Below are 15929 nucleotides of genomic sequence, written 5' to 3'. Positions count from 1 at the left end.
TCCTTTGCATGAAACTAGTAGAAGAAGTTAGCTCCAGTTGAGAAAGGTGGGAAGTTAGAGTTATAGATTCTCCATCTGTGTTCTTTCTGTATTTGCCCCCACTTACTCCTTAATGTCTCAATGTTATCATTGGAAAGCATAACAACTACTGTTTTTTTGTTTTTTGTTTTTTGTTTTTTTTTTAAGACTTATTTGTTTTGTAGGGGAGGGGGCGGGTAGAGACAGAGGGAGAGAATCTTCAAGCAGACCTCCTGCTGATCAGGGAGTGAATCATGGGGCTCAGTCTCATGAACCTGAGATCATGACCAGAGCTGAAAACAAGAGTTAGACAACTAACTGACTAAGCCACTCAAGCACCCCAATGATTACTATCTTAATGATAGAAATTATGGAAACTAAACCTAAAAGAAATCATCTTGGATCATAGGAAGATGTGTTTGATAGAACCTTCAGTGTGGAGCTTTTCAAGGAGAAGGAAAGGTGCACATCAGAGGATTCTCATTAGAATCTCCAGAAAGGCATACAATTTTCACATTAATAAAAAGGGGACTTCTAAAGATAAGAAATATTTGATGTAGAATAAAAGATAACTGTAGGGAGGGTAGGGAATATTTGACAGAAATCATAGTCTGATCTCACGTTCTAAAATCCTTGAAGATTTTACACCAGATTGGTGCATATAGTTGGCCATACAGGTTGTATCCTGTATAACCCAAGGATTTGTCATCCACACTGAGTATATGTACCACCTGAACAGCTGTGTATGATGGAATTTACTTAATTTGAATAAAAATTGAGAGCCTTTGAATTGTTTGTAATGGTATGATTATTGTTGAACTTTAAGGAAATTAATCTTGTGTTTTGTAAAATGGTTTAAATTCCAGAAACATAAATATATAATAAACCAAACTTGATCATCTGTTAAAGGAATGAATTGGGCTTGTAACTTGTTTAGAAGGGACAGGGCAAAGGAAAAATGAATCCAAAGCTTTTTTAAAAAATTTTTTATTTAAATTCAATTTAGTTAACATTTAATGTTTTATTAGTTTTAGGGGTAGAATTTAATGATTCACCAGTTGTGCATAAGACCCAGTGCTCATTACATCAACTGCCCTCCTTAATGCTCATTACCCAATTACCCCATCCCCCACCTACCATCCCTCTAGCACCCCTCAGTTTGTGACTCTAAACTATTTTTTTAAATGACCAGAGGAATTGTTGTATCCTGTTAGAAATAGAAAGATCATGTCTGTGGTGACTGGGTCAGGATAAGAGTAGAAATAGTTCTTTTTTGAATATATCAAATTATTGTGAATGATTTTGTCATACTAAATGGACAGTTTGCTCTACTTATTCCTGTAAGACTTTATTTTTCCTCTTCTCTTTCAGGCTGAAGTCATTGATGTGAGTTATGGAAATGCAGATGATTTAAAAAGGATTCAAAAAATGAAAAATACAACAAATCAGATTGCACTCCTGAAATTAGGAAAATTGCCATTACTTTATAAGGTTGGTTCGATGGCTGTTTGTTGGTGGTGGGGTGATTTTTTTTTTTTTCTTTTTGAGTTACATGCCTCTGTAAGTGGAGAGAAAGAGAGACCTAGAAGGAGGGAGAAAGAGAAGCACAAAAAGTCAGAATGTCACAGAAAATGACTTCACCAAAATAGAACATTTTAAGTTAAAATCTTTAAGAGAAAAATTAATGTTCTTATTACTTAAGACAGAAGATAATTTAAGCCAGGTATTGGAGTTTGTGGACCTTGATAAAATTGTCTGTACTCTTTATAATAATACCAATGTAGAATGCTGGAAACGAGAACCAAAGTTTCCTCTTATGACATATGTGAAACTTCTATTATCAAAACTGACTAATTACTGTGTGCTTTGTGTTAGACTAGTATCTAGCAGATTTACACTCCTTAGTGATTGATTTTGTCAACTGTATAACTTCACAGTTACTGACTGTGCTCAAGAATTTAATTAAAATATAATATGCTAAGGAGAAACAGAAATTTGATTTATTTTATTTAAATAGAAGTTTATTAACACTCATCCACTAGATGCATTTACATAATTAAAGCAGCTCACTCTAAGTATCTCATAATGAACCACCACGAAAGATAGCTACTACTGTTCATTCTTACTTCATTTTCTTTTTCTATTAAAAAAGAATGGTCAGGGGCATGTGGATGGTGCAGTCAGTGAAGCATCTGAATCTTGGTTTCCGCTCAGGTCCTGATCTCAGGGTTGTGAACTTGAGCCCTGCATGTAGCTCCCAGCTCAGCATGGAATCTGCTTAAGCCTCCCTCATCCTCTTCCCTCTCTCCCTGCTCTCTCCTTCATGGACACACACTCTCTCTCTAAAATAAATAAATAAATCTTAAAAAAAAAATAGAATGGTCAGCATAGTTCTGTCACTGGAACTCTCTGGTTCTTAACGTGTATTGGATTTCTCCTCCAACACTTAAAAATCTTTGCTTCCCAGTTCAAAAATTTTCTAGAAATCTGTTTGTACACGCTGTAAGGAGACAAGGGAACATCCCATGTCGTTATTCATTACCTTCCGTGGATGCCATTATACTTAAATCAATGTCTGATAGTCGATAATTGTCTAGAATTTTATGGTAGTCTTAAAAATACTTTATATTTGAGATATATGATATATGTATATCAATGTGATATTAATTTTTAATAGTATAATTTGTCAGTGTATATTAAATCACTTAATCACATTTTGATCCATTAATTCCAGTTCAACTAGCATGCTATACAGAGGGAAAAATGGAGATGATAAACATAAAGATCATCAATGATGTGACAAATTTTAGAGATGATTTGTGTGTCCAGTTTAATATTGAAAATGATGCCATTTGTATGGCTGAATACTATACATTTAGAATGTAAAGAAGAATATTGAGGGGAACCTGGGTGGTTCAGTAGGTTAAGCATCTGCCTTTGGCTCAAGTCATGATCCTGGCTTCTGGGATTAAGCCCCAAATCAATCCACCTGCTCAGTGGGGAGCCTGTTTCTCCCTCTGTCTGCTGCTCCCCATGCTTGTGTGTGTTCTCTCTCTCTCTCTCTCTGTGTGTGTCAAATAAATAAATAAAACCTTTTAAAAAGAAAAGAATACTGAACAGTATGTGAAAATCTTCATAAGGCGAACAAGTTATAAAGTAGACGTTTGTAGTAATTATCATAGTAATGATTGTATTATTGTTGCTTCTAAAGATAGCATGTTAGTAATCTGGGATAAATACTTTTCTGCGTATTTTTTTAATGTATTGTCACGTTAATCTTCACAATAATCTTAATGTTGGGTAGGGACAATTATTATCTTCAGTGTACAGAAGTAACTAAGGCAGGAAACAAATAAGTGACTGGCTCAAAGATGATCAGATAGTCAAATGAAACAATCTGGATATATACCCAGGCAGTCCCACCTCACATTCTGAGTCTTTAATGTGTAAATGTAGTTACAGTAGCTAGCTAATCAAGATGATAAATTGGAATTTTTAACTGAGGCTCTAATATATACAAGAATGTGTATTTCAATATGAACTACCCAACACCAATATTTCAAAGGAAATAATTAAAAGCATGTTAGAGTGTTGTTGAACCTCTTACATCTGGTATATAAAAGATTTAGAAGATGGGATAGGGAGATTTTATGAATATAAATTTTGGAGAAATTTATTTTTTTAAGATTATACTTATTTATTTGAGAGAATGACACACACACATACACACACACACAGAGCATGAGCATAGGGAGAGGGAGAAACAAGACTCCTTATTGAGCAGGGAGCCCAGCCTAGCGCTCAATTCCAGGACCCTGAGATCATAACCAGAGATGAAGGTAGATGCTTAACCAACTGAAACACCCAGGCACCTCTGGAGATATTTATTTTAAGTTCTACTGTAAGCCTAGTGACTGGTGCTTCAATGGAACCATATGGAGGGCTTGATGTGTGACCTTTGCAGTATGGGGGACAGGATAGACTGGTGCCTGACTCACCCTAGAAACCTGAAAGTAAGAGATGGGTTTGCTCACCATCTAATAAGTGAGCAGAAAAGGAGTGTCTGTGTTGGGATTGACCTGTCCCTCCAGAGCTGGGAGCAGAAAAATATATGTGTGTTTATATATTTATGTAGTATCTATGTCTCTGTATATCTATAAGTAGATACAGTTATATATTCATACACACAATATTTGCCAGAGACCTAGAAACAGTGTCTATAATTGGCTCTTCAAAAAAATACAAAGTAGCTGCCTGCCTAGTCCTTCTGGTCTAGAGAATACACTAATGTTTATAGTGACTCTTGAGAAGGTAGAATGCAGTGTAGAGAGGTAACACAAATCCATACTGATTTGAAAACTATCCAAAAAGCAAAACTAATTTATATTAGGTATATTTCCTAGTGAAACAAAAGAGTATAAGTGATTACATGTTTTTGTTAAGCTACTTGAGTTCAGGCCTAGTCAAATCTGTAGTTCTCTGGTCTGGGCTAGACTAGTGGGAATGAATTATTTCTCCTGCCCAAGAAATGCTTTACCTGCCCATACCCCCCATCCCTGTTGTTCTGATGCACCTTCCTTTGACCCAAAAAGACTTACAGCTCTCCAGTGTTATTTACTCCAGCTTCTAGGGACCAATTATATAAATTGGGTCAATGGAATTATGGGTGATTTCTACTTCTTTATAGTTTCCCATTGTTAGTAATTTGGGCTAGAAATTTTTCTAAGCTTTTTTTTTAATGTACTATCACATTAATCTTCATAATAACCATAACATTGAAGTAGGAACCATTATTATCTTCAATTTATAGGTAAGTATCATTAGTGCATGAGGAAAGAAAGAAAACAGAGTATACTTCTTCTTCAATAACAGACCTGAGTTGGTGGAGGGCAAGAAGATGAAATTTTAAATCAAGGGTAGAGTTTTGATCACGATGTGAGATGATGTGTTCTAATTATTAAAACACGTGACTCAAATTGATTACAGGACTTTAAAAATTATCAATAATCAGAAGAAGTCTTCTTCTAGGTGTTTGGGGATTCTTTCTAGGTATGTTCTGAAAGGACAATGGGAAACCAAGCAACATTGTTTCTGATACTTGAATTCTGCTTGTTTGGTCTTCCAGTGATATAGGGGATTAAAATGTTGTCTGTGGAAGGGACCAATTATGTAAATTGGATTGGTGAAATTACGAATGATGAAAAATTCAAGTTATATAAGACATTCAAAAAACCTTTTGTAACAGAATTTATAGGCCAAATACTCAAAATCCTTACCAGTAGATTATGAATTAAAACAAAGCAAGTTTCTTTATATTTGACTTTATATTCCCCGGGGAATATTTACATTATAAAACCTTTTGGCCATATCTACAAAGCAATGAATTAGTGGTTTATCTGGAGTAGGACACAATTATTAAGAACTTGGTGTATTTCCCCTCATCACCTTATTTATAGGCCCATGAGTAGATTTAACAAAGAGATATATGTGGAATCCCCCTCTAGACAGAGCCTTGCCACAAATTTAGTATATCTTCCTGGCAGAGGACACAGGTATCCCTTTCTTTAACTTTTCAAATTCTACTGTAGCTGGTCTCTGTGTTCTGTGGATTATCCCAGATATTTGGGGGGAATCATTGATAATACATTTATTGATACACATTCACACAGAAAAAGGAAGTATGGACAAGATAAGGTTGTATAGCATTGTAACAGCTAAAAATGTTTAGCTGGCCCATCAAGTATATTCTGGGGCTGACACTAGAAAGCAAGGCAATGTAGTGATACAACTGGGTTGAAAATGGCAGAGAACCAGTTGAATTCTTTGTGTATCACAACTGCTCATCATGATTCTCAATAAGCATCTATCTGGACTGGGAACATGCAGCTGAATGAGTAAAGAGAAAAGTTTGTCTCTTCTGACTTGTGCAGTAGCTACTAAATCAGAATTCAAAAATACATTTGGGTGAGACTCTGCATCTGAGATAGAGCAAAAAGGGAAACTAATTGTGAATTAAGTTATCTCCTAAAATGAGTAGAAAAATAATCTGTGGTCAAGAAGGAGGAGCTCTCATTAGTTTTAATGTAAATACTGTCCATGTGTTAATTTAGTCTCCATGAAGGGTTTGCTGAGAAAATCCCTGTACTGTGTAGCAGGAACAATGAAAGGCACATGGCTTTTAGAAGTTGCCTTCATCTATACATTGTTACCGGGAGAGAGAGCCAACCCAGTTATCCAGATCTAACTTGTGCTAGTTCCCTTAAGCTTAAACCTTAGAGGAAAGTCTTTAGTTTATTTCAGTTTTGTATTTTAGCAGTTTATTTTATGGGAGAGTGCTTTAATTCTTTAAACTTCAAGACAGAATATTATTTTATATGTCCTAATGGATCACTTAGATTTCTCTGCGACAGTCTGATACTTAGTAAAGCCCATCCTAAGACCCTCACATATTCCCAAATTGCTGAATAGCACTCTAGTATGAAATTTATTTTATAAATGCAATAAAAGCACTTGGTTTCTTTTTAGAACCATTTTCACAAAAGCAATAATAAAAAAAAATTCTGGTATACTTCGTGACATCTAGAACTCATATAAATCCTTCTGAAACATGGAGGCTGGGCCATTATCTAGGTCTATACCACACATCAGCCTCATGTCTTACAGGAGTTAAATTTGTATGCAGTGAAATTACAGATGAATGCATATATTTATGCCTTTTTTGCATGGTGAAATTACGCATAAAAATCCACAAATGCTACTGCTGTTTTTTGTTTGTTTCTTTGTTTTGTTGTTGTTGTTGTTTTTAGTGAAAGGAGTAACAGACAGCACATTCCTAGTACTCACTATTACATAGTAAGATATATCCATAAGTATTAGCTGGTTTTTAAATTTTCCTTATTTACATTTTTATCCTTATAATCAGAATTTTAATGAACCAGGAATCTGAATGATTTTGTGATTTCCTACAATGAACCATTTCCCTATCTATTCATCCAATAAGATTTATATTTTAATATTAATTGTATACTCTTTGGCCAGTGTGTAACTTAACCAACCACTACTAAGTTCATAAGGCATTCTTACGCAGGTAGGCCTCTTAGAAGAGCCCAGAGGGAAATGAGAGGTAGGAAACAACTGTTAGGTGTTTATACCTTTGAACAGAATGTTTCCCACAGGTTAGGAAGGAGTAGAATTATTTAAAGACAAGTAAACTTCATACTATTTACTTAATTTACAAAATAATTAAATTTAAAATGCTGAGTTGGGGATTCACTGAGGAAATATCTATAGGTATTGGTGATTTCCCAATCTGTATTAAACAAATGGGCAATTGGATGATCAGTAAGAAATCTTCTAGTTTAGGTAAAGTAAATTCTGAGAATCATGGTATTTGAAAACTAACTTCACGTGAAGCAATTTGCATGCTTTGAAGATTTGCTGAATTGTGGTTTAATTCATTCCAGTCTCCTTTTCTTTTTTCCTGATAGCATTAATTCAGGAATTAATTCAGCATACTTCAGAATATAATAACCACATTCAAAAGAATTATTTTTTCTTCTAGCTAATAATAGATAGCATCTACTCTGCTTTAAGCAGTAGAAGTTTAAGATGGTAAAATTAAAAATTAATTTCTTATACCCTAAAATTAAAATATGCATTTACCTAAGAGCATCAAAAATATGTGGTGCTAGTACAATAATACAACGATGTGCACAAAAAAGGGATTTGGGATGTCTAGGTGGCTCAGTCGATAAGATGTGTCTGCCTTTGGATCAGGTCATGATCTCAGGGATGGAGTCCCTCATTGGGCTCCTTGCTCAGCAGGGAGTCTGCTTCTCCCTCTGTCTGCTGCTCCCCTGCTTGTGTTCTCTGTCTCTCTCTCTTTCTCTGATAAGTAAATAAGTAAATATATAAAATCTTTTTAAAAAGTTATTCAATATTTTTTAGAGATAAAATATTCATGGTATATTTTATGTGTGTGTAATATATGCATGGGCACACTGGTATAATCTTATTTGTGATGTGGCAATGAGGCTACAAAGATAGGGAAAAAGAGGAAAAAAAACTTTTTAAAAAGATTTTATTATTTGAGAGAGAGAGAGCAAGTGAGCAAGAGAGAGTGCATAAGCATGAGGGGGGGGGGGGCAACGGGAAAGGGAGTGGGAGAAGAAGATTCCCTGTTGAGCAGGGAGCCAGATGTACGGCTGCATCCCAAAACTCTGGGATCATGACCTGAGCTGAAGGCAGAAGCTTAACTGACTGAGCCACCCAGGTACCCTGAAGACCCCCATTTTTATTGAAAGTTTTAGTGTATTATAATTTCCCCCGGTATTGATGATCCTAGTGGATCTATATATGCGACTTTCTATGACTATTTCAGATGAAGAAAGTGTTTAAATTAGCACCATTGTATGGTGCTTTTAGATATGGTTTTGTGTATGGAAGCAGACTTGCTCCTTTTAATTTAAGAGAATTTTTGGAAGTATTTTATGAAAATAAAAAACAAACACTATCTTGATACTTAGAAAGGGTATGTTTGTGCACTTACTGGTTTAATGAGGTACTTCCTACACAGTTCTCAGAAGTAATTACAAAAGACCAATGCTCCATATTTTGTAATTATAAAACTCCAGAGCTGCTCTGTTGATCATAGAAAACATGGTCAAGACTAGAACACAAAGTCAGAAAACAGTGGTTTAATATATTTAAAAGCTAGATCCGTTGTTTTTTTTTTTTTAATCAGAATGACTTCCATTTTCCACTGACTGACTTTACTTATTTTTCTAAATGACTTAGACCAAATATTACCATATCTATAAAAGTTAAGTAGTTTTTACTGAAATACAACTTCAATCATAAGTTATAATGAGAAAACTTTGGACTGTGTCATTATTCTGCCACTTGGTAATCAGATTTTAAGGAAGTGAGTTTAGGATAAGAATAACTAATCGAATTCTTCAGATCCTATTCCTGGTATTAGAGTATTATTTTATGGCTTAAAACCAAATGAAGATATGTCTACAAGTCTTCAAAGTCTGAATTACTCATTCATGGTGAATGAATCCCATAATTTGAAAGTCATGTCTGTATTTTACTTATGTGATAATATAATTTAATTACATTTACTGTCTCAAATCATAAAATCTGTTTACAAGTGACATCATGTATCAGAAGAGATGATTTTTGCATATATGTTGTAATATGGTCAACAAAAATAATCCCCATGTCTTCACACAAGTTTGGGCCAAAAGAAAGGTTGCAAAGCATGTTTTTGCTCCTAACTGTTAAATGTGTAAATTAAGAAAAGCAAGAAATCAAGAAAGGGAGAGAGAGAGGGAAGCCAGAGACAGACAAGAATGGAGGAAGGAAAGAAGGAAGAAAAAAAAACTGATTTTTTTCTAGTTCATTCCCTAAAGTCACATATGTTTCAGAAATATTTTTTAATATATTGTATATTACTCTAAAATCTGAAAGAGTAAGCTGTAGACAGATTTTAACTTTTGAGAATTGTAGATGTCTTTTATGGCAGTAACATGGCTTTGTGGTAATCTGGAGCTTACTTTTAAATATTCCAATTTTTTCCTCTCCTCCTGCATATAGTCGACAATCTTTATTTTTCCTGCTGTAGATAGGTGTCCCCATCCTTCCACTCTGCCATGTTTGCTCTGTGTTTGACAGGTAACTTGTTTTAAGTCATGAAGCCCAGTGTGGCAGAATGCAACGGTAATAGATACAATCTCAAGTCCTGACTCTTCTTGACGTTTAAGTGACCTTAGAATATTATCTAACACCTCTGAAGTCTTAGAGGTTTTGTTTGGTTTTCTCTCTCTCTGTCTCTCTCTCTCCCTCTTTAATTATATTCTAGGCAGATGTGATAAAAATAATATCAACTCTTAAGGTTGTGTATTAAATTTGAAAATGCAAGCATAACTCTTTTTTTTAAAAGATTTTATTTATTAGAGAGAAAATGAGAGCACGAGTGGTGGTGGGGAGAAGGAGAAGCAGGCTCCCCCGTGAGCAGGGAGCCCCAGGCAGGCTTGAACCCAGGATCCTGGGATCATGACCTGAGCTGAAGGCAGGCACTTAACTGACTGAGCCATCCAAGTGCCCCAGCAATCATAACTCTTGATCAATATTATTTCAAGCCCTTAAAAACCAAGAATCTAATGGGAAAGGACATGAATTTAATAATGAGGAAATGTCAGTTCTCTCAAACTTGCTGAATTGAACTGAAGACAATAATATACTTATTAGATAAATCAATTATAGAAATATTATCTCTCAAGATTGCACTCTTGCACGATTTAACAATAAGAATTATGTTGATGCCATGTAGCATAATTTAAATCTCGAAGGAAAAAAATTAAAGTTGTCTCTTTAATTCTTTTTGCAGAGTAAGACAGATATAAATTAATGGAGAAATGAATGTTAAAAATAAACATAAATTGATTAAGGATGACTATAAACAATGACCTGACAGGATAGTGCCTACTTTAAATTTTTACATTCTTCAGTGTTTATTTTTATGCACAAACTTTTTTGAGATGATAGAATTGTATAATATTATGAAGATAATATTTTGGTAATTAAAACTATATTATATTACAGAATAGTAGTATAAATATCTACAAATTTTAAATTTATTGTGAAAGTGGGGGTATCATGTATGGCTCCAAAAACAGAATAAAATTGTCTGAATCCTAAGGTTATTGTAGAAATTAATTGAAATAAAACATATAAGCTTTCAACACAATGTCTAGAACATACTAAGCATTTAACTGAATATAAGTCAATATTTTGTTTAATCACACCAAAATGTTTTACCAGTTATTGTGTTTTCAGTTTGCATTTCATTTCCTTAATGGTCACTATCCTGTGTAATCAAAGTCTAAGATTTTATTCATTACACCGTATAATCCCTGCCTTGTTTGTTCTACATAAGGCTCAGTACTTCAGTAGAGGGTTTAGATTATGTCAGGAATTATTATGACATTGAAGATTTTCTTTTGTATTTGGATTTAGAATATCTTAAAACTAACTTTTATTTAGAGATTTTTGCATAGTTCCTTCCATTTCTGAAATTCCATAGAGGGTGTTAACAAAACTGAAAAATTAAGAAGTAAATAAACCCTTGGCTCTATACTTAACAAAGTTTTTGAAAAGCCGTCTGATGTCTAATTATTAATTGCTATCTATTTGCCATGGAGCTCTTTCTCTCTCTGTCTTTTAATAAAAATAAATTAATTATTATGTTGCTGAGGAATACCTTGCTAAGGAATCTTATTTAGCAGCTTGGATTTTACTCATTTGCTATTGCTGTAAAATATGTGGAGACAGTTAAATTACTTCCGGCAAGAAATATTGAAAAAAAAATGAGTATTTGTTTGGCAAAAAAATCCCCAAAACCTCTCCCTAAAATTTATGTAATTAAAATTATAGCCATACAAAGTATTGCAGCTGGTTTTGAATTCAATAGACTTCCTGTTTTTATAACAAATTAACCTATAATAAGTTATAAAACCTTAACCTAGCTATAGAAACTTAAAATATTCTCACTTGAACTTCGAAAATAATATACACTGAGTAAATTGTTAATCAGTAATTATTAACATATAAGTTAATTTATTATTCTTATAAATATTCATTAAATTGCTTTTTAACTGAAAATATATATTTACTGTGTTTATGTGAAAGCTATTGGGAAGGTTTTATAGCCCAGTATATATTATAGTTAAAAATAAAGCTTTTGTGGTTTTAATAATGTGCAATTTGAAAAAAAGCCTATTACAGGTAAAATGAAAGTTACTTTTATTTACTAGATTTGCATTTCCAAATTTTATTCAGTCTTCATGTAAGTTTTTGGTGTGTTTTTTTTTGTACTGAATTTTAGATTATACCTAGGAATCTCATTTAGCATAATAAATTCCTTATAAATATTCTTCAATTAAAAATAAGTACATTATTTGAATATTATAGTCATCCAAACTACATTTTAAAGCTCTTACAGCACTGATAGTTTCAATCATTTTGGAATAATTCTGCATTTTTAAATAAATTTGTTTTGGAAAATTAGAAAAATTAGAGTCACTATAATCCAAGAATATGTGTAGTATAATAGCAGACTCCAGTTCGGACTAGTATTCATAATCAAGGAAGAGCTATCAAGCAGATTCTTCCAAAAGATCATGTTTATTCTTGAATTTTCAGTTATGGTTTTCTTTCTGTTTTTATCCAAATCTATTACGTTCTTACTATCCCTACCTATGAATAAAGAGGAGGCTTGTTTTTTGATGTGGATAACTATCAAACTTCTGTATTTCTCACACTAAAGAATTTTCAAACAATGTTAAGATATAAAATGAGTCACCAAATGAAATGGAAGAGAAACCCTTGTGGTTGTAACTTGCCATACATACCTGACGTTGTTCTAATACCCAAATTAATGACTGTTCTAATATAATTTCTTTGTCTTTAAATAGTGGCGTATCTATATTTGGACAGGAGTACAACTTGGTGAGGGCATTATGGATATTAAAACATCTGTGATAAAATCTAAAATTTAATTTCTATTCTATTAAGAAAAGGACAATGGTAACATGTTTCTTCACCTTATATTTTGGGTGGTATCCACTCTATTGTCAGCTTTATAAATTTTACAACTCCGAGGATTCCTTAATGTAAGAAAGGAACTGGTTAAAAATAAAATTTGTAACATTTAGTATATTAAAATAGAATTGTCTTTCCTCCCAAGTTGCTATTATATGACGGATACACAAGCATTGTTCTACCTAGTTCTTACCCTTCATTACTGAGCTTTCTGTGACTGTGTGGGAAATTATCTAAATCTTTCACACATGCATCTGGATTAAATTTTTGTTTTTAATTTAGAACAGTAAACAAAATGAAGCAAGTCAGCCCATGTTGGCTTCCTGTGTTATTATGTGTGCTGATATACATGTTTTATAGTCATTGTTTCAACATGTTTTGATATACAACAGTCTATTTTGAAGTAAACCAAAGAGAAAGGCAGCTACAGGATATGAGTATGATTGGATCAGAAGACAATGAGGAAATCATTAAAAAATAATTTAATTTCTAAAATTTTCAAAATTGTCTGCAATATTCTGGATTCTTTATTGTCTGTTCTTCATAGACAGCAAAACTCAGTGACAAAGTGTTTTATGCTAAATTGGAATCAAAGAGGTCTGGGCAAAATAGCAGAGTGACCTGTGCTGGAAATAATGAAGTGAAACATGGCTACAGGGTAGCTGGGTGGCTCAGTAGGCTAAGTGTCTGCCCTCCACTTGAGTCATGATCTCAGGGGTCCTGGGATGGAGCCCCACACTGGGCTTCCTCTTCGTGGGGAGCCTGCTTCTCCCTCTTCCTCTGCTGGCTCTTTCTCAGTGTGTCAAAATCTTTTAAACAAACAAACAAACAAACAAAACAAAAGCATGGCTACAATGGTATTTTCTTATGTGATGATTGGTACAACATGTACAAATATTTTCCTTGGGTTTTTACAAAATTCCTAGTATGACTTGCTAACTATATAGATTTTGTTCTTTTATTTTGCTGAGCTTTATCATTTGTGTGTTTTAATCGTAAAACAGGCAGAGACAATCTGTTTTTAAAATAAGGTCACATAGGGGCCACTGGGTGGCTCAGATGGTTAAGCCTCTGCCTTCAACTCAGGTCATGATCTCCAGGTCCTGGGATCAAGTGCCACATCAGGCTCCCTGCTCAGTGGGGAGCTGGCTTCTCCTTCTCCCTCTGCTTCTCCCTTTACTCATGCTTACTCTCTCTCAAATGAATAAATAAAATTTAAAAAAAAAAAGATCACATAGAGATCAGGAAACTGATAAGCCAGGAAAGAATTTTGTTTTATAAGTAATTTGAGGTTCTTTAAAATTCTGATGGGTTAGAAAGTGCAATTTTAAAGCCCTTTGCCCTAAAATTAGGAAACACATGTATGCAGATAGTACTTTATAAATGGACAGAGTATGAGACTGTATTCATGTAATTTGAGATGCTTTGGGAAGGTCTCTTTAGCCTAAATTATATTAGTTAAATGCTAGAAATTAAAAGTTACTACTTGATACACTTAATGGGCAATTTGTTAAGATGTCACTATACATGATATAATTTATAACAATTTTATTGAAAGGTAATTGATATCAGTTTAAAACTAATTTCATATCCTTAGCACAGAGAAAAGAGTAGGCAGACTATTTACAGTGAGGGGCCAGGTGTGGAAGAGGTGGCTAAAGACAGATTTGAATTCTTCACTATTTTAGCCTCAAGGGTCTTTGTATCTATTGTTTGTTTGCTATTTATAATGAATTTCCTACCTCATTTCCCATGACCAAAGGGTGGAATTTGATCAACTATATGGATTTGAGTCCCAGTTCTACCATTTAATTGCTAAGTCAGTCTTCAAGTTAACCTCTTTAAGACTTAATTTTCTTCCTTATAAAATCAGTAGACTAGTATTGTCTTTATATTCCCTGGCCTTAAGTAAATGCTCCATAAATGCCTGTTATTGTTGTTGTGTTATAACCATGGTAAAGGAACAGTTCTTATTTTCACTGGAGATTTTTTAAAATGTAGTTATCTGAATGATATCCTGTGTAACTGTGATTTTCAGATACATTATCTCATGTAAACACTCATAGCATTTACAAAATCACTGTGATGTGTAGGAATGGCCACTCCTCTACAGTAACTGAGTCTCTGAAAGTTTGAGTGTTTACTCGATGTCATGCCTAATATTAGCCAAGAAGCCTAGGACTATTACTCCAAATCTTGCCTCTGATCCCCACAGTTTATTAATTTATCTGAATTAATGAAAGATGGGATGCCTGGGTTGCTCAGTTAAGCATCTGCCTTTGGCTCAGGTCATGATCCCAGGTACCTGGGATTGAATCCTGCAGGGAGTCTGCATCTCCCTCTGTTTGTTCTCTCTCTCTCTCTCTGTCTGACAAGTAATAAATAAAATATTTTTTTAAAAAAATGAATTAATGAAAGAATTTTTACCTTAAGGTGCCTTCTTTCAGACATTAGCAACACTGTGGCTTCAATCATGGTTCTTTACAAATAAAAAACATGTTTTTAGGGGGACCTAGACGGTGCAGTCCATCAAGGTTTTGACTCTTGGTTTCAGCTCAGGTGGTGTTCTTGGGGTCATGAGATTCAGCCCTATATAGGGTTTCGGGCTCAGTGCAGTCTGCTCAACATTCTCCCTCTCCCTCTGCCCCTCCCACTCAAGCCCTCTCTCTCTCAAATAAATATTTTTTAAAAAGATGTTTTTAGATTACTTGCAAATGGTACAGAATGAGAAAGATGACCAAAGGTAAAGCAAATGTGGAGAGAATAATTAACATCTGGAAAAGTCAGGTGATTAGTATATGAGTATTAGTCCTGCTATATTACCATTTCTATTGAGATCTTTAAAATTTTTAAAATTAAAAAGTTGGGGGGGTTGAGGTTGGAGTCAACCAGGATTCTCATCAGGTGCCTGAAAACGCCTGTATTCTAGCATTTATTTAGCTTCTCCCACCTCCAGTGAGAACAGATTCAGTGATTACAGACATGCTTTCCATTTGGATGAGATTTCCCATTTATGTGGAGAATCTTTCAGCTTCTGCCCTTTGTTAATCAGGCACACTAATCAGACGATTCAGATTTATCAATTTATGTTGTCCTAAATCTGACCCGATTTAAGGGGTAAAGAATATCACTTGATATTCTCCCTGCAAACTATGCTAAAAATCGACCAGGGGTTTGGATATGGACATTACAGTTAAATCCCTCTTCATCCACATTGACTGAATTTTTATATTTTTATCAGATTACTGACAGCTGGGAAGACATAGCCGTAGGCACCTAAACAAAAGAAAACTGAACGTGAATTG

At 34.1% G+C, this 15929-nt stretch overlaps 1 protein-coding gene across 2 annotated transcripts in view; it reads left to right on the top strand.

Annotated features, from left to right (window-relative positions):
• LOC111148153 (N-acetylated alpha-linked acidic dipeptidase like 2) overlaps positions 1–15929 on the top strand; it is a 1315835-nt gene that overhangs the window by 777852 nt on the left and 522054 nt on the right. For both annotated transcript variants that reach the window (XM_022504603.1, XM_022504596.1), the window contains one exon: positions 1390–1509. In XM_022504603.1, the coding sequence (XP_022360311.1) occupies positions 1390–1509 (120 nt within the window). The remainder of the gene's footprint in view (positions 1–1389; positions 1510–15929) is intronic.

Source organism: Enhydra lutris, unplaced genomic scaffold (assembly GCF_002288905.1).
Source record: "Enhydra lutris kenyoni isolate GAN:26980312 unplaced genomic scaffold, ASM228890v2 scaffoldscaffold2, whole genome shotgun sequence".
Classification (NCBI taxonomy): domain Eukaryota; kingdom Metazoa; phylum Chordata; class Mammalia; order Carnivora; family Mustelidae; genus Enhydra; species Enhydra lutris.
This window is presented reverse-complemented; position numbering and strand designations above follow the sequence as displayed.